Consider the following 19,425-nt stretch of genomic DNA (forward strand, 5'->3'; position numbering starts at 1 on the left):
GTTCGTAAGTGTAGCCTGTGACTAATAATCATTTTAGGATTTATGGTAACTTTTACTACCACAGTGTAGTGTTGTCTTTGACCGCTTGTTTAGGTCCTATACCAGTGGCGCAAAGTGGAGGCGGAGGGGCATGAATTTTTTTCTTAAGGAAATTACAAAAATTTTTCACGCCCTTATTTTACAAGATATCAGATTGAAATTCTGCATACGGTTTGTGTGCACTTTTTTTTTTTTTTTTTTTTTTTTTTTTTTTTTTTTTTTTTTTTTTTTAAGGATCTATACGTGAACCTGGGAGTGAGCCCGAAGAACGCAACTGTTCCGAAAAAAAATTTTCTGAAAAATTTCCAGTTTTTTCCCGATTTTCCCCGTTCAGGTGTACGATACGGTCAAGTGAGTGATATCGTTGGAAAGGGCGCATTATACTGAAGGAAATGGCATTTGAACCATGAACCATGTACACCTTGTCTCAAAAAGATTGAGCGCATTCTTTATTGCTGTTTCGAGGCAAAAATTTTCTAAGTCCGACTTCGGGTATCTTCGGAAAAAAGTAAACCAGGTTCGAACCTCGAAGCCAACCTTTGCAATCGGGAAAAATCTTGCAGATGCGTTTTTCTTCTTTTAAATATAATAAGACTTGTTATCAATTATATATAAAAAGGCAACATTGATTGAAATACTTAATGATAAAAATATTTCGAAACTTTGTATTAATGTCAGCACATGCTTGTTTGTCATTTTGCTCTCCATACTTAATGGAATATTTAGATACGTAAACGAATCTTTCCATATGTAAAAGAATGGTAAAAGTTAAGACATAGAACACAATTCTCTCCTGAGTACTAAAATAAAAGTCAAAGTAGAACAAAAACAGCGTTTGCAGTGGATATGAATGTAATTATTATCTCAAATACAGCTATATATCGCTAGAAGTATATTCCGAAAAGCGCTTGTGTTAGCTCAGTGGCACGACATTGGATTTCAAATCCTAAGGTTGAGGGTTCGATTCCGATGTGCGTCAATGCTCTTTTTTATGAAATTCTATTTTCCGCAATGCATGAAAAATTATATAAAATAATTACATTAAAATACGTCAGTAGTATATATATAACATATAATCATTGCAGAACATAGTGATTATTATATTTAAAATATAACAGGTGTTCACAGTACGTTGGTATTCTATGATATATGTGAATGTTAAATACAAATTAAGAAAATAATATCATCGCAATGAATAAATTATGTAGTGTATTTATTTGCAGCTATTTGTCATCGGAAGTTACTTCTGAATTTTCTCATTACAACAAGTGATTTACGCTTTCTGAAAGGTAAAGAGACTATTCGGGTATAAACAGAAATTATTATACAAACTCCAATCTTCATTACAGACACAAAATTCCCGATCCCCAAAACCATGTAAACAGGAAATTTACGAACACGAAGTCATGTCTAAGAGACTTATTTATACTCGAGAAAGAAGGCAGAATAGGATTTCTTTCCAAAGGATTTCAGTTCAATAATCTGCAAGGCTTTTGTATATGGATGTGGTCCCTTTCTCTCCGCCTCTTATGTATATATATATATATATATATATATATATATATATATATATATATAAAGTAAAAGCGATCGATATTAGTGTCGAATCCATAGTTCTCGTTGTTGCAGAAATTAATAATTACAACTCCGAAAGCGTTAAAGTCCAAATTTAACTCTCATCGTAAAGCTCCTTTGTGGTTAAGCGTATAGCGTACACGCTTTCGGTGTAGGAGACCCAGACTCAGCCCCCAGCGAGAGCTCATGTAGTTCGGGTTCTACGTTAATTAGTAGGTCTACGTCTCATATAGCCTCACTGCTGACGGGACGTTAAACTCAAAATCAATTCAATCGATTCAAAACCCATTATTATGGCGGGCGATAAAGGATGAAAAATAAAATGTCTCAAGTGACTAAGATTAGTGTTAAATCCATAGTTTGAGTTCGTGACACTATTACAAACACAATGTCATTTAATGCCACGTTTTGGTATGAGCGACTATGCCACCTGGATTTTGAATTTACAGGAGCAACATCGAAAGCATTGCTCATACAGCTCTAAATGTTTTGATGTATGTATACGTGTATATTCCAGCGAAACTCCGGAATGTCTGGAGCAACTTTTACCTAACATGGGAGACATATTACTTTCAATCTAAGAAAAAAAATATTGTGGAATTCAGATACCTCAATGGATGGAAGTTGGGAGGAGTGACATGTAAAAATAGTGTAAAATCACTGATTGTAGAGTGTTATCCATTGTTTTCTGGGTCATTGAGTTGAGTAGTGAGGCATTCAATGGCGTTATATCCAAATTCATCCCCATCTTCACAGGATGAGGGGCTTGGAGATATGATTAATAAAATGTAAAAACTTACTTAAATATTTGTCGAAGTAATAGTTTTCTGGGGTCACGAAAGCGTTTCTAATAACTTTGGAATGTAGTTTGTAACCACTTCAAGATGGGCTCTTTAATCATATCAATTTCTCACCTTAAGAAGAAATTACCATCTTAACTAGTATATGTATCAAGCTAGCCTTCGCAATCGAGAAAAAAATGTGTAGATGTATGTTTCGTCTTTTAAATGATGTTCTAAATGTAAAATCAGAGATTAAGTAGGTCGGTGGGTCAAATGGGTCAAGATTTGTGAGTGGGTCAGTGGATTGTAGGTCAAAAAGGCGTGACCCACTGCGAAACACCATCACTGTGACTCACACTGACCCATTGACCCACCAACCCATTCTGCTCAGTGCCTTCTAGATAGCATTTTCTGAACACTGGCAAGTTTGTCTACGTTTTACTTTCAAGACCTCCATTTTTCTTCTTTTTTTTTTTCATTTGGTTACAATGAAGAAAGAAGTTCAGGCTCTTTTGGATTTTGATATTTCCAGTTGTAACAATGGCAATAGGACTTACTACTTGGCTTTTGAGATGCAAGCTATGCGTTTTTAGAGGAGCTAACTACTGGAAAAAATTGGTTTATTACAAATATAACCTCTTAAGTCAGTAGAGAGGATGGTGTGGATAATGGATCAAACTTAATGACGATGTATTTTAGTGGGTCGGAGTTCGTCACAATTGTTCAGAGTTTTCTATAGTTGGTGGTGGGTCAGAGTGGGTCATGGTGGATGAATGGGTCACGTCGGGTGTTGAGTCATTGTGGGTCACGATGTGTGGTGGGTCAGTATGTTGTGGATCAAGGTTTCATTGACCCACACCATCTCTGGTCAACATTGCACTCAAGAGGAGAGTTTCCGAAGGTGCGCGTCGGCGATTTTCTCAAATTTTGCACATAGATAGTACCCCACCAGAAAGCAATAAATCTCGAAACGGTTCACAGTACCATCTCACAGAACTCGAGATAGAGGGATTTGTTTGATTGGGTAAATTAAGACCTCAACAATTTATCCTTCTACAAGCAAGATTTTCTTCGTCGTTTCCGTGGCGAAGTCAGAAGAATATGCGGCAAGTAAACTTAAGGTTGAAGGTTCGCGCCCACCTTGGGATACTTGCTTTTTTCTCCTAGTGTTTTTTACACTCACCTGAATATAAACAAATCAAGCATATGGGCGATTAACATATTTTGGGGGAGGAATTTTGTGGTTCGTTGGCGTTTCGCCGAGTCTCTGCCGCTGGTGGTATAATTTTCAAAACCGAAGTGGGGCCACCACGGATCGTAGCTGCGGGATCACCAACTTTTGGCGAAAGATCTCCAGTTGCACATCGGTGGTCCTCTGACGCTTACGGCATGGGGGCTTGTATCTGAAAACTAAGAGAATAAAGAAGCATGGTATCCATGAAGCCCGTTGACACTAATAAAAGTCTGAAACGATGAAACAGATGCCAACACCGGAAAACATGTATTTTATAATTTCAAAGGTACCCCGTGTTGAGGAAAAAGATTTGCCCCAAGGTTCCCCGGAGGGTCTCAGGAGGGGTGCAACTCAAAATTTGAAAATGGCAAGGGGAATCAAGTAGTATGTCATTTAAAAGTATTACTATTTTTTTTTAATGGTAAGAGTCTCGAGTCTTTATGCTAACTTGTGCAAAATAGCGAGTGTTCAAATGGTAATAAATCCTTCATTGAAAACTCCGTGACCCCCTCTACAAATGTGAAACTGTGAAACTACCCAGAAGAGGTAAACACTTGTCTTACCATTGCAAAAGTATAATGCACCAAGGTAAAACAAGAAGCGACCCATTATGGGCTTATTTCATCACTAATATTAAATTCTACGTTCCACGATTGTATCTTTAAGCTAAAGGACAGGGTGATTGCGAATTATGAAATTAATGGTAGAATACAGAATGGACCCACCACCAACTATGAACCACTCTGAATCATTGTGACCAACTCCGACCCACCAACGTAATCAACTCTGACCCATGATCCACGTCCTTCTCCCCATTGACTAAAGAGGTTACACTTGAAATAAAACAAGACTGTGAAATTTTCACTTATCGGAGTTTGAATTCCTACCATCAATCGCTCAAGCACCGCTCTGTTACAATACCGGTGGATCTGACCTTTACGATATACAATGGTAAAGTATTTCTCATCTTTCAAATTAAGATGAATTTAAATTTATCATATATAATTATTTCTTTCTTGGCTCCCATATACATTTCAGTAGAAAACAGGATGAAATTTGAAAATATCAAATCAAGATAAAGTAGACCAACGTAAGAAAAAAAGAAAGAAAAACTAGTTTTCCATATAATTAAGCATGCCGTACTAATTTAAAATGCCCATGAAATTAAGCTTGGAATACAAATATTATGTCCATCTTTCTCATAACTTTATGGTTTGATTGCCTTATGCTCTGAACGATCCATAGACCGTATTCTCGCGTGTATAGACCGCACTTTTTTTCACGAAAAAGCAAACGAAAATGTAGGATTATACACGCGAATGATTTAAAATGGCTTAAAGATAATTACGGTATTAATTTTTTGCGTTTGTTGTACGGTATTTACCACACATCACAAGAAGCACGTATAGAAAACAAATCCACAAAGCAACAATCAGACGAAACAACAATTCAATACAGGAACAAACACGTTAACGCAAATACCGCTATTGTTGATTTGAATCAACAATTACCGGTAAACGAACAAAATATTTTTTTTTAACGGAAGTAAAGTTAAATTTTAAGGGTGCGGCTTATACATGAGTGCGGCTTATACACGCGAGAATACGGTATTAAACAACAGCTTCAGCAATTATTATAATAGAAAGCAGTGGGTATAAAATGCAAAGGACTGTAGTTTTCATTCCTCAATTAGTTCCTCAACTAATATCAATCGTTTTCGATAATTTTTACAAATCAACCCACTACCAATTTCCAATGTATAGAAAATCGCCCCCCCCCCCCCCCGCTCATAAAAGACATTTTTAAAAATGCCAGGACACGTTCTGTTTATTTTTAATAAAGAGTTATATACTGAATTTCAGCTCTTTAAGTTGAACGGCTTGTAAGATACTCAGTTTTTCGCAAAAATTTGGACACCTACTCCCTACTAAGTATATGTGTTATAATGAAAGTGATACGCGTATGATAACTTTTCAGTTGGGATTGGGGCTTAATTATATACCAAATGTCATTTCACTTGACTTTGCAATTTGACCGTGATAATCACGCAGACATAGTTACTTTCAGTTTTTTATACTAAGTATAATAATTCATATACTACAGGTGATTCAAATTTTTTTTTTCCCAGCAGTTAACTCCTCTAAAAGCTCACAAGCTGTATCTCAAAATTGAACTCCTATTGCTATTGCCACTCTTACAATTGCAAATATCAAAATCCAAAAATGCCTGAACTTTTTTCATTAAAAACAAATGAAAAAAGAAGAAAAATGGAGATCTTCAAAGTAAAACGTAGACAAGCTCACCAGTGTTCAGAAGATGCTGTCTACAATGCGCTGAACAGAATGGGACGGTGGGTAGTTGGGGATCGTTTCGTCCAAAGATATTTCGTCCAAAGGATTTTCGTCCAGAGATATTTAGTCCGAACACATTTGGTCCAGGGGCATTTGATCAAACGGCAATTTGTCCAAAGAACATTTTGTGCAAAAGACAATTGGTCCAAAGGACATTTCGTCCAAAAGACATTTGGTCCAAAGGACATTTCGTCCAAAACACAATTGGTTCAAAGAACATTTCGCCCAAAAGGCATTTCGTCTAAAAGACAATTGGTCCAAAGGACATTTCGTCCAAAGGATTTTCGTCCAGAGACATTTAGTCCAAACACATTTGGTCCAGGGACATTTGGTCCAAAGGGCAATTTGTCCAAAGAACATTTTGTCCAAAAGACAATTGATCCAAAGGACATTTGGTCCAAAAGACATTTGGTCCAAAGGACATTTCGTCCAAAACACAATTGGTTCAAAGAACATTTCGCCCAAAAGACATTTCGTCCAAAGGACATTTCGTCCAAAAGATAATTGGTCCAAAGGACATTTCGTCCAAAACACAATTGGTCCAAAGGACATTTCGTCCTAAACACAATTGGTCCAAAAGATATTTGGTCCAAAGAACATTTCGTCCAAAAAAAACTTGGTCCAAGGGACATTTCGTCCAGGGATGTTTAGTTCAAAGCACATTTCGTCCAAAGAACATTTGGTCCGGTAACGCTTGGGGGTCAAGGGTTTGCTTCTATTAGAAGAGTAAAAGTAATGCATATAACATTGTGACTCACAAGTAATACCTCCCAAGTGTAACACTCCAATTTTGAAAAAAAAATAGGCAGGTAGATACTACACATAAAATAAACGAATACGCGTTTTTCTGGGGAAAAGTGGTTTTAGGGGGTGCAAAAACTCCTACTCAAAATTTTGAAAGTTGACGCCCGAAAGGCAAGAAGAAGTGGACCGAAGTGAACGAAATTGTGCACAGATATTGCAGACATAAAATGAGGGAATACGTGTTTCGTATTTTCCTGGTAAAATGATTACGTGGGGCACAGACCCCTCCAAACATTTGATCACGAAATATCAAAAGTACTTATAACAGTATGTCAGTGTGTAAAGAACATGAAGAATTGCAACGAAACTTTGATTAGGGACAATACGCAAAAAATAAATAAATAGGTATTTATTTTCTGCGGAAGAACGGTTTTAGGGGGCAAAAGCCCCCATCCAAAAGTTTGAAACTAGAGGCCCAAAATGTCACAAGAGATGAACCAAAGTGAATGAAATTGTGCAGAGATATTGTAGACATAAAATAAGGGAATACTGGTTTCATATTTTCCTAAAAAAAAAAAAGAAAAAGGTTTGGGTGGGACACAGACCCCTACAAAACTTTGATCGTGAAATATCAAAAGTGCGAATAACAGTATGTCAGAAGTGCTTAAAGGACATGAAGGAATTGGAACGACACATTGGAACGACAATACGAAAAAAATAAACGAATGCGAGTTTGTTTTCTGAGGAAAAACGGTTTTAAGGGACAAAATCCTTCACCCAAAATTTTGAAATTTGAGGCCTAAAAGGCAAGAAGAAGTGTACAGAATTGAATGAAACTGTGCACAGATATTGTAGACGTAAATTAACGTAATTGGGTTTCGTATTTTCCTTTAAAAAAAAAAAAAAAAAAAAAAAGCGGTTGCGTATATCACGGACCTTTTAAACTGTTGATTACGAAATGTCAAAAGTGCAAATAATTATACGTCAGAGGTTCTTAAAGAGTATGGAGAATTGCAACGAAACCTCGTATAGGGACAATTCGCAAAACAATAAACGAAACGTGTTTTAATTTGTGCGGAAAACAGTGTTGGGGCCTAGGCCTCCTCCGATAAAAGTAAATATTACCGTAATAGCGCAGGAAGTAGTGGACCAAAGCAAATTAAATTGTGGGTAGACATTTTAGAGACCCTATGTAAAATAAGGTCTTTCGTGTTTCTGTAGTATCCCTATCCGTTTTGCTTCAAATTTGGCACATCAACAGCAAGCAGGAAATTAATCGACACGTGTTTTTGTTTATGCGGAAAAACATTGTAAGGGTTAAAGGTGCCTCCTAAAAAATGCTATAAAATACACTATACTGTTTGTGCTTGTTGTTGATTTGCCAAATTTGAAGCAATCAGATGGAGACACTTGTGAAACACGAAAGGCCTTATTTTACGTATCCAATATCTACATACAATTTCATTCGCTTCGGTCCATACCTTCCGCCACTCAACGCCTCGGTCCGCTCAACAGTTTTTTTCTGTTCAGGAAAATACAGTATCTGTGCACAATTTCATTCACTTCGGTCCACTTCTTCTTGGCTTTCGGGCGTCAACTTTCAAAAGTTTGGGTGGGAGTTTTTGCACCCTATAACTCTTTTTCCGCACAAAATAAAAAACCCGTTTTCATTTATTTTTTGCGTATTGTCCATACACAAAGTTTCGTTGCAATTCTTCATGTAAATTTAGGCACTTATGACATACTGTTACTAGCACTTTTGATATTTCATGAGCAAAGGTTTGGAGGGGTCCGCGCCCCACCCAACCATTCTTTCTAGAAAAACACGAAACCCGTATTCCCTCATTTTTCGTCTACAATATTTGTGCAGGATTTCATTCATTTCGGTCCACTTCCTCTTGCCTTTCGGGCGACAACTTTCAAAATTTTGGGTGAGGGCTTTTGCCCCCTAAAACCGTTTTCCCGCAGAAAATAAAAAAACACTTATTTATTTATTTTATGTGTAGTATCTGCCTGCCAAATTTTTATCAAAATTGGAGTGCTACACTTGAGAAGTGTTACTTGTGTAGCTTCTTATTTCTAAAGGAAATTTTGAAATAGAGATTTATTCCGCAATTTTCTTTTCGATAAAGCAAATATATGCTGAGCTATTCAGAAAAAACGTAAACGCCTAAAAACTAAATGGCCACCTTTCTTTGCTTTCATTAATAATTTTACAAAAATACATTTTTAGCTTCGCAGAAATACAGTTGTAGCTTCGTTGGTTAAGGAATTCACCTCCCAAAATTATAAACAACCCTTTGAAGAGCATACTCCTTCTTCATTTGCGGACAACATTGCCTCCGCATGGTCATGTGAATCTTGTATTTGGCTTGAGACTTTGCAATGGATATCTTAAATGTACTGTACTGTACCGAGAAAATTAATATGAAAGCAAAACTATATACTATATAGTATTTGCATAAGGAGTAACACTGAAATAAAAATACAAGACAAGTTAACAATTCTGGTTTGTCATACAACTCACTAATTATGTAGAAACGTCTGCCGAAGTTACACACTATCAATAGTCTACGAATAGAAACCAGACTCGTGGTTAACCTGAAAAGATACGTATATTCTACACGAAATGTTCCAACTTTTATCTTATATTTGTCAATCACTTTTCACAATGTTCCAGCCAAGAATGTGACTGTTTAAGAGTATTATCTTTGGACACTAAGAATATATTTCACACATGTGTATTTTTCTATTCTCAGTATTTCTTCAAATATACTTGACACATAATTTTTCACTTTTCAAACACAAGGGTTTGAATACCTAATATTTAACTTACTCAAATTTAAACTCCATTAATTTTAGTTACCGGTACTTATTTTAGAACTATTTCATTCACAACATGAAAATTTTAGATGTCATGTTAGCAGTTATTACAGCAACATATTTCACACTTCATACTTCCCTCACTCCTGTTGTTCGGCCATCTTGTTTTCAGGCGTTTACGTTTTTCTGAATATCTCAGCACTATTTGTTCTATCGAAATGAAAATTGCGGAATAAATCTCTATTTCAAATTTCCTTTAGAAATAAGAAGCTACTGAGTCATAATGTTATATGAATCACTTTTACTCTTCTAATAGAAACAAACCCTAGACCACCAAGCGTTACCGGACCAAATGTTCTTTGGACGAAATGTGCTTTGAATTAAACATCCCTGGACGAAATGTCCTTTGGACCAATTGTCTTTTGGACGAAATGTCCTTTGGACCAGTTGTCTTTTGGACGAAATGTCCTTTGAACCAATTCTCCTTTGGACGAAATGCCCTTTGGACCAATTATCTTTTGGACGAAAATGTCATTTGGACGAATTGTCCTTTGGACCAAATGTCTTTGGATTAAATGTCTCTGGACGAAATGTTCTTTGGACGAAATATCTTTGGACTAAAAGGGTGGCCACCCGGTGGGCCAGTGTGAGTCACGGTGAGTGGTGTTTCGCAGTAGGCCACGTCCTTTTGACCCACGATCCACTGACCCACTCACAAATCTTGACCCATTTCACCCACTTACCAACCAACCCACTGACCCACTCCGTCTTTGATTTTAACATGTCTTGTTTCATTTAAAAGACGAAACATACATCCACATAATTTTTTCATCGATTGCGGAGGTTGGCTTAATATCATAGTTGAAATGGTAATTTCTTCTGAGAAATTGATATGATTAAAAAGCCCATCTTGCAGTGGGTACAAATTACCTTCCAAAGTTATTAGAAACGCTTTCTCATCCCGAAAACTATGAATTCGACAAATATTTAAGTAATTTTTTAGATTTAATTTTTTGCTCTCCCAGGCCATCATCCTATGAAGATGGGGATGAATTTGGATGTAACCTCCATTGGGTGCATCACTATCCATCTCAACGACCGAGAAAATTATGGATAAAACACTAAGATCAGTCGTTTTACATTATTTTTACATGTCACATCTCCCAACTTCCGTAACTTCATACTACTACAATATTTTCTTCTTAGATTGAAAGTAATATGTCCCCCAAGTTTGGTAAAGGTTGTCCCAGACATTCCAGAAATACGCTGGAATATTCATTTATACAGGAACATTAAAATACATAGAGCTGTGCGAGCAATGCCTTCGATGCTGCCCTTGTGAATTCAAAATCAGGCTGACATGTTCGTTCAGAAGTGTTGCTATTTATCTCGGTGATAACGAAATCATGAACTCTACACTAATATCGGTCGTTTTGAATCATTGTATATGTTACTCCCTTCGACTCTCCTTATTAGATGTGCTGGGGGATCTTACTCCTACTGGAAGTTGAACTTAAACTTAAAGGTCATCAGAACTGCTCCCAATGAACTTGGGGACCACGAAAGATATGGGTTGTATACTAACATTGGTCATTTTCAATTATTTCTACATGTCACAAATTTCACACACTCCTTCATTGTGTTAATGAGGGCTTAACTTACATGGCATCGGAAGTGCCACTCTTTATCTAAGAGACCCCCAAAATTATAGATTCGACACTAATATAGGCCTTTTTTTATAATTTTGATGTCAGCCCCTTTCATTCCTCCTAGGACAGCAAACGGATACTGCCACCGCTAGGACTAAATTTGGTCTTAAATGGCATTACAATTTCTACCAATTAATTTAGCGAACAGTGCTGCATTTAGAAACTCGGCGTCCCTACGCACTTTTGCTCTCGGCGCCCCCAATAACTACATATTTCTCCGCCCCTTGATCCCTAACTTACAAATAAAACTTAATTCGAATATGCTTAATTAGTGAATTTATTGCAGTTAAATACCACTCACTAGATGCTACAGCTACAACTATGTAACAAAAAATAAATGGGAAACATGTTCTGAATTATTTTCAGATTTCTTACGCTATCATTAAATATATTAGAATAGTAAAAGAGGATTGCTCATGAAATAGTATATTTGCTCTCGATTTTTTAAAACTTTTTCATACGAAAAAAATTAAAATTTTAAACTTTGCGCTATTCAAATATGTTGCCCTCGAGGCACGGGCCTAGTTGGACTAATGGGAAATGCGGCACTGAAAACTTGCGCTTCGGCTCTAATATCGGTTGATTTCGATATATATATATATATATATATATATATATATATTTTTTTTTTTTTTTTTTTTGTCGCTACGTAACCACCCTGGGTGCTAATGGGAGCTTAATTGGACTTGAATTGAAAGTAGAACTGTTTACCTAAGCGACCACGAAACTATGGATTCGATACTAATATCGATCCTTTTCTAGCATTTTTGATATGTATCCCGACAGTACTCTTTTCCAGATTGTAAGAAATATGGTTAAAATTGCTCTAGACATATCAGAATTATGTCGAAACACACACATACATACACTTTCATATATATAAATACAGAGTGAGCGAGCGAGAAAGTGAGAGAGAGCGACCAAAGGCATCACCACTTCCACATTGCAAAAGCATATATCAGGTATTGAATTGAAAATCTATGTAAAGACCTTCTGCTGTGGCATGCTTCATAAGGACAATTCCAGTCTGCTCACGTGACCTTTGGGGTTCATGAATTTCTTGCGAGCGTTCCGACTTTGGATTCTCTGTTTATACCCTCTTTTTATGTCTCGGATATTTTTTCAAGAATATCAATGACATGCCGTAATACGAATATTGACAAGTAACCTCTATATGAAAATAGCTGCAAATAAATACACTACATAATTTATTTATTGCGATGATATTATTGTCTAAATTTGAATTTAACATTCACATATATCATAGAATACCAACGTACTGTGAACACCTGTTATATTTTAAACATAATAATCACTATGTTCTGCAATGATTATATGTTATATATATACAACTGACGTATTTTAATGTAATTATTTTATATAATTTTTCATGCATTGCGGAAAATAGAATTTCATAAAAAAGAGCATTGACCCACATCGGAATCGAACCCTCAACCTTAGGATTTGAAATCCAACGTCGTACCACTGAGCTAACACAAGCGCTTTCCGGAATATACTTCTAGCGATATATAGCTGTATTTAAGATAATAATTACATTCATATCCACTGCAACCGCTGTTTTTGTTCTACTTTGACTTTTATTTTAGTACTCAGGAGAGAATTGTGTTCTATGTCTTAACTTTCACCATTCTTTTACATATGGAAAGATTCGTTTACGTATCTAAATGTTCCATTAAGTATGGAGAGCAAAATGACATACAAGCATGTGCTCACATTAATACAAAGTTTCGAAATATTGTATCATTAAGAAGTTCAATCCATGTTGCTTTTTATATATTATTGGTAACAGGTCTTATTATATTTAAAAGAAGAAAAACACATCTGCAAGATTTTTCCCGATTGCAAAGGTTGGCTTCGAGGTTCGAACCTGGTTTACTTTTTTCCGAAGATACCCGAAGTCGGACTTAGAAAATTTTTGCCTCGAAACAGCAATAAAGAATGCGCTCAACCTTTTTGAGACAAGGTGTACCTATGCCAAATAGTAATGACGCAGTAAAATTTTAGAATATATATAAATGGGTCACCTTCAGACATTAAAAAAAAGAAAAAAAAGAAAAAGAAATTCCGCCCTTTGTTTCCAAGACACAAGATTGAAATTTTGCACACGCATTGTGTACGTAACTATATATTTTTAAAGAGATTTTCAGATCCCTACGTGAACCCAGGCGTGGGCCAGAGGAACACAAAAATTAAAAAATCGAAAACTCCCGATTTTCCCGTTTCTGGTATATAATACGGAGAAGCGAGTGGTGCCGTTGGAAAGGATGCTCTATTGTGAAAAAAAAAAGGTATGAAGCACGATCCTACGATAAATAAAAAGAGCAGAAGCTATTTGACTGAAAGTCTAAAATTTACCTCGAAAAGTGGAAATCCTAAAAGGGATAATATTAATCATTTTACAACAGTGAAAATAAATAAGTAAACAAATAAATAACAGTGCCAGCGTCAAAAATGTATATATATAAAAATAAACAATTAAATATTGAACAGTAGTTAAGTTTCCATGACAATTTACATAATCTAAAATTATTCTTTTACTTACAGCGTGTATAGTTGCAATGAGATTGGGCCTTCATACATTAAGCTATAGTAGGTGTAATTTCCCCTTCCAACTTCACCTTCAACAGAATGCAGAAGATAGTCACATAAACATACAGAAACAACGCCCTGGAACAAATAGACGAAAATTTCAAGGTAAGATTACATCAAGAGATTTATTACTACTGTTTCAAGGTATTTCATAAAACAAAGAGCCATATGGCAAGATTTAATAACTATTCAAAGTTTACTTAAAGACAAAAATTGATGGAGTTTTAATCATTAAAAAAAAAAAAAAAAAAAAAAAAAAAAAAAAAAAAAAAAAAAAAAACATAACTGCAAGACTTAGTTCATTATGTCTACTAAGAGTATTCAGTAGTTTCAACCATTTATTCTGCAGCATTGTTCACCAGGTTAAGTCACTCATATGAAGATGGTGTCACTTTATATTGGTCGCACTTTTGGTGCAAGAGTTCTAAAAATTAGTAGTTTATGTATTACATATTAGCTCTTGATAAATTAGCTGTTTATGTTTTAAAAGAGATTACGGCGACTTCTTCATAAAAGATAAACAGTTAACAATTCTTCTGTATAAGTGTACAAGAGACTCCTTAAACACTAAGAATATGCAAGTCCATTTTAGATGCTGCTTCTTCCTTTCTTGATGTAACTTATACACTTTAAGCTCGTAATCAATGTTCACGTAAACACTGAAATACACTTTACATTTAATGTTACACACGTGGCAAGTGACTCCAGAATTACTGAAAACCGTAAATTTTATACAGAACCATGTTTTTATAACTCAATTATACGAGGGTCATTGCAAAAGTCATGCATCTATTTTTTTTCTCGAAAATGGTAACGAATAAAAAAATTCTGAAATATGCAAATGGAAGATTAGTTCTTATGTAACATTACATGTAGGGAGATGGATGAACACACACACCACCATAAAGATATAGCACGAGCAAAAAGACGAAAACAATTTTGTCGTTTCAAACTTGTTTTACTGTCAATTGCAACAGTACACATCAGTACAGGGGAGGAACAAGTACCTGTAACATCTTAGAGACCCTCGAAGTAGTCTTCCGAAGAATCCATCACACAGTGCCAACGCTGTGGAAGACGCCGAATACCTGTGGCCTCACCACGAGCGGATCTTCGGATCTCACGCATTACTGTCGTGACAATGTCTTCGCGTTTTCGAATGCGTGTTCCACGCAACAGCTTTTTCAGTTTTGGTATCAAATCATAATCGCAAGGTTATAAGTCTGCTGAATATGGCAGATGCCCCACTAATACTCATCCTCATCGCGCGAGCAGATTCCGCTGTGGTCCCTCTTCACTCTTCTTTCTCCTGGAAAGGACTGCCATCTAGCGTCACGTCACGTTACTGCGTCATGGTGACCTGCAGTCTTGTGGATTCTTGGGGAGACTCCTGATTGCATAGAATGCGTGTAGTTTGTAATGTACTATTGTATACTGTTGCAATTGACAGTAAAACACGTTTGAAACGGCAAAAAAATTTTCGTCTTTTTTTCTCGTGCTATATCTTTATGGTGATGTGTGTGATCATTCATCCTCGTACAAGTAACGTTTACATATGAACTAACCTTCCATTTGCATATTGCAGAATTTTTTTTATTCGTTCCATTTTCGAGATAAGATAGTTGACATGACTTTTGCAATGACCTGCGTATACAGAAATAAATTTTATATTTCACTGTTAACTATATAAGTTGCATAAAGCAGCAGTCTAAAAATATCTATAGGACTCTCGGATTGTTAGTGTATGGAGAAGACTTGATAGCTCTTCAGTTCTTTTATGAAAAAATCGCTGTAAACATTGAACGAATTTAAAAAGTTATTTACTGAATTCTCTGCCTGTCTCTGTATGTGTGTGTGTGTGTGTGTGTCTGTTATTTGCGAATTTTTCAATTTCGAACCCTTCATTCGATAGAGTATCAAAAATTATCTCAAAGAAGTAATGGAATTTTTCGCATCACTCTTACCGTTCTCGAAATATTGGGCTAAAAAGTTCCGATTTCGGGAGATTTAAGGAGTCATATCTCGGAAACTGTGTCATAGAGAGATATTATTTAGAGAATTTTTGAATTTTGAGCACATGTCTTCGTGAAATAACACATCGTAGAGCGTTTTAACAGAACTCTTAGAACATAACACCTGAAAAAAAATTAGTACTCAAGGAAATTATAAATGGATAGCTATATTACAAGAATTGTTTAATGACTATAATAGCAAAGTACATAAGAACAATTGGTATAAAGCCTGTAGAAGTTAATAAGAAAAATTAATTATTTTTAAGTTCGTTGTGGCAATACTCTTGGAGCATTCTCAACAGTTTTTTTTTCTACATACACAACCAGTTTATAAGATCTCATTTTATTTTTAAAACTTACTTACATCAGAAGTTAAAAAAAAAAACACTTATATATTGATTGAACTTCATTTCTGAGTTACCATTATTTCCTTTATGCTAAGGGAGACGGATGATTAAAGCAAGTGAATGATAATGGAAGAATTGGTGGAATGAGAATGCAGGCGTATCCCGAGAAAATCCATGGACACGATGTTGTCCAGTACAAGGATCGAACCAGGGACCCCAAGCACCAGAGGAAGGCGCTGTACCATTGAGTTACCAAGCCCCTCCTTTGTGCTTTTAGTGCCGAAGTGCATATGAGACACAGAATTACAGTAGAAATAAAAATTACGTAGTATTGTTGTATGAAGCTTGATTTTAATAAATTTATCAATTTATACTATTCTGTATTCAACGTAAGAAACACATCTGGGATAAATAAATGACGTACTACAATGAAATGTAATTGGCTGAAGTTATAAATATAGTTCCGTGATTGACGTAATTGCTTATCTGTGATTGGTTAAAGAGAGGAACTATTTTTTCACATTGTTTCCTATAATTAACTTCATCCATTTGTTAGACGAGACGAAAAAATATTAATTCACGGAGCAAAATATACTATTACAAATTACTGACAAAATAAAATATGCCATATTCTGTGATTTTTACCTTCTGTTACCGAGAAAAAAAAAAAAAAAAAACAATCGTCACAGTGTTGCTAACATCCAAAGCGATACGTATCTATAACAACAAATGTTAAACACTTGAGAGAGAGGTTGATAGTAAATGTAGTAGAGAATAAACATTTATATAATATGTTTCGGTACAAATTTAATGTACTTTGAATTGCTCTTAACAATCATAAATAAGAAAAACCGTATTTTAAAAAAGTGTAATGGCTGTCCTTAAGAAACGCAGAGATTGCAACAGTCATTTTAAGTCCCGCCCCCAATAGTTACCTTACAATTTGAAAACATGGCAGCTACATGTAGTGCTTCTATTCAGTGTCAAGTTATGAAACATCTGAAAGGAAAACCATTGAAGACCGGGGAAAAACGAATTATTTCAAACGTTCAATAAACTGCTGGAAAACAATCCTACTGTGTTAGTGAATGGCATAGTGAAATATATCTTGCTTTTGAGATCGACGAACATACGGAAAAAGAACAGCTGACCGAAGCAGAAATCTCGCCGTGAACCACGTGCTTGACGCGGAGTAATACAAACTGCTTTGTTTATCTCAGGTGTGGTTCTTACTTTGAATTGATTTTAGATGTAATGAACGACTAACTGTTGCACTTATCTCTCATACTTGCTTACAAATTGTTTTTTCTTATTTTAAGTTCTAAAGATGACTGCTAATGTGTCAAGAAATGTGTCGCTGGACATTCGAAAACGATTTATTAAGACAGTAGTATGGAATGTGACGTTTTACAAATCAGAGAAGTGGACACTAAAAAAAAAACTCAAATATCCAAGCTGGAAGCATTCGAAATGTGGTGTTGGCGCAGAATGCTGCGCGTTTCATACACCGAAAGGAAAAGGAATGAAGACGTACTAAAAAAAACTAATGAAGGACGGCAGATCATGAAGATAATAGGAAAAAGAAGAAACAGCTTGCTTGGCCATCGTATTCGGAACTCCGATTGGATCACCGTGTTAATAGATGGAAAAGCAGAAGGGAAACCAACATAAGGATAGAATATCTAGATACAGTTACGAAGAAAAGACCTTATCAAAGTATAAAACAGCTTTCCCAAGGGAGAGAAAAGTTTTAAAATTTCTATATTGCTCACCAACGTATGGTTCAGGTGAGAAAGAAGAAGAATTTTAAGTTAAATGGCAGTAAGAAATGCTATAACCTTTATGATACAATGTGGTTTCGTAATCAATGTTTAGTTTCTGTTATAACATGATACACAATATTTTAAAATGACACACAAGGAAAGTGATTTCTTGAAAGACAGACATCCCTTTGTTATTGTAGTTTATTAATCTAATGATAAGTTGAAAAAAAAAAATCCCAAATCCGACCTGCGTTATTTTAATCATTATCAGGAGCAATTAAGTTAATGAGATCGATAATTTTGAAGGTACGTCTCATACTTTATTATATTATTATTATTACTCTTAATTTATTTACAGTTTACTGCTTGCTAACTGCAATCATGTAATTGATTACACTAGCCAACAGTGAAAATATAACTTTAATGGAATAAATGTTTGTTAACTAAATCGATCACGTTGATAACGAAAACGACAATGAAAAACTCGAATTAAATCTCGTTTTCAAGTTAAAGGGAGTGGTGCATCTAATTATAATTATATTTTATTAGCATTTATTGTCAATCCCTTCCCATATAGGCTTCGAAATCCCGCTGATGATAGACAAAGTGATTAAGTTTCCTACAGGCAACAATATCTGTGTGTATTTTGTCGCTATTTTTAGCCAGGGCTCGTACCAACAGGGGGGAGAGAAAGGAGAAGGGAAGGGAGGAGTAGAGCGTGTTTCATTTAAGCGTAGTTTCTGTCTGTTGCAAGCTGTGTTGTGTTGCTGTGTTGGAAGAATGTGTAATTGAAGCGTAGTTAGTGTGTGTGGTCATTGTAATTCCTGTGATTCAATATGCCTCGCAAATGCGTAAACAGTGCTGACTATTTTTGTTACATTTGTTACATGAACCTAATTATTTACCTAATTATTTTGTTACATGAACCAGGCTACATTGAAATTGCAAATGAGGCCAACAACTTCATATATTAGAAAGGCGTACAGACTGTACTTTGGCTGTGAAATCGGGGACCAGGACAAGTTCTGGGCTCCTCATGTATGTTGCATATCTTGTCCCGAGTCTTCATTTCTGGTTGAATCGTGAAAGATCTTCCATGAGCTTTGCTATACTCATGATCTGGCGAGAACTATCAAACCATTGAATGATAGTAACTTTTGTATGACAATTCCATTAACACATGGTATTTCCACGAAATAAAACTCTTCCTTGATGTATCCTCAATTCTTTCCTGACAACTGTGGTGCTGCAAGCGATGAGCACGGGGAACGCTTCCACCAGCAAATTTCGAACATGGAACTGAGATACCAGGGAAAGTAGAGTGCATCTGGACACTAATCAGGGAATCACCAGCAGAAAACTACACATGCCAGACAAAGCGGTTGTGCCTTGAGTGACCTTGCTTCGAGGAATATCAACAAGGTAAATACATGTAT

At 35.7% G+C, this 19,425-nt stretch overlaps 1 protein-coding gene across 3 annotated transcripts in view; it reads right to left on the reverse strand.

The window, feature by feature from the left end:
• Positions 1–19,425, reverse strand: part of LOC145676077 (UPF0669 protein C6orf120-like) — a 123,173-nt gene that overhangs the window by 65,572 nt on the left and 38,176 nt on the right. For all 3 annotated transcript variants that reach the window (XM_081746946.1, XM_081746948.1, XM_081746947.1), the window contains exon 3: positions 13,821–13,945. In XM_081746946.1, coding sequence (XP_081603072.1) covers positions 13,821–13,945 — 125 coding nt within the window. The remainder of the gene's footprint in view (positions 1–13,820; positions 13,946–19,425) is intronic.

Source organism: Thermobia domestica, chromosome 18 (assembly GCF_964235325.1).
Source record: "Thermobia domestica chromosome 18, izTheDome1.hap1.1, whole genome shotgun sequence".
NCBI lineage: Eukaryota > Metazoa > Arthropoda > Insecta > Zygentoma > Lepismatidae > Thermobia > Thermobia domestica.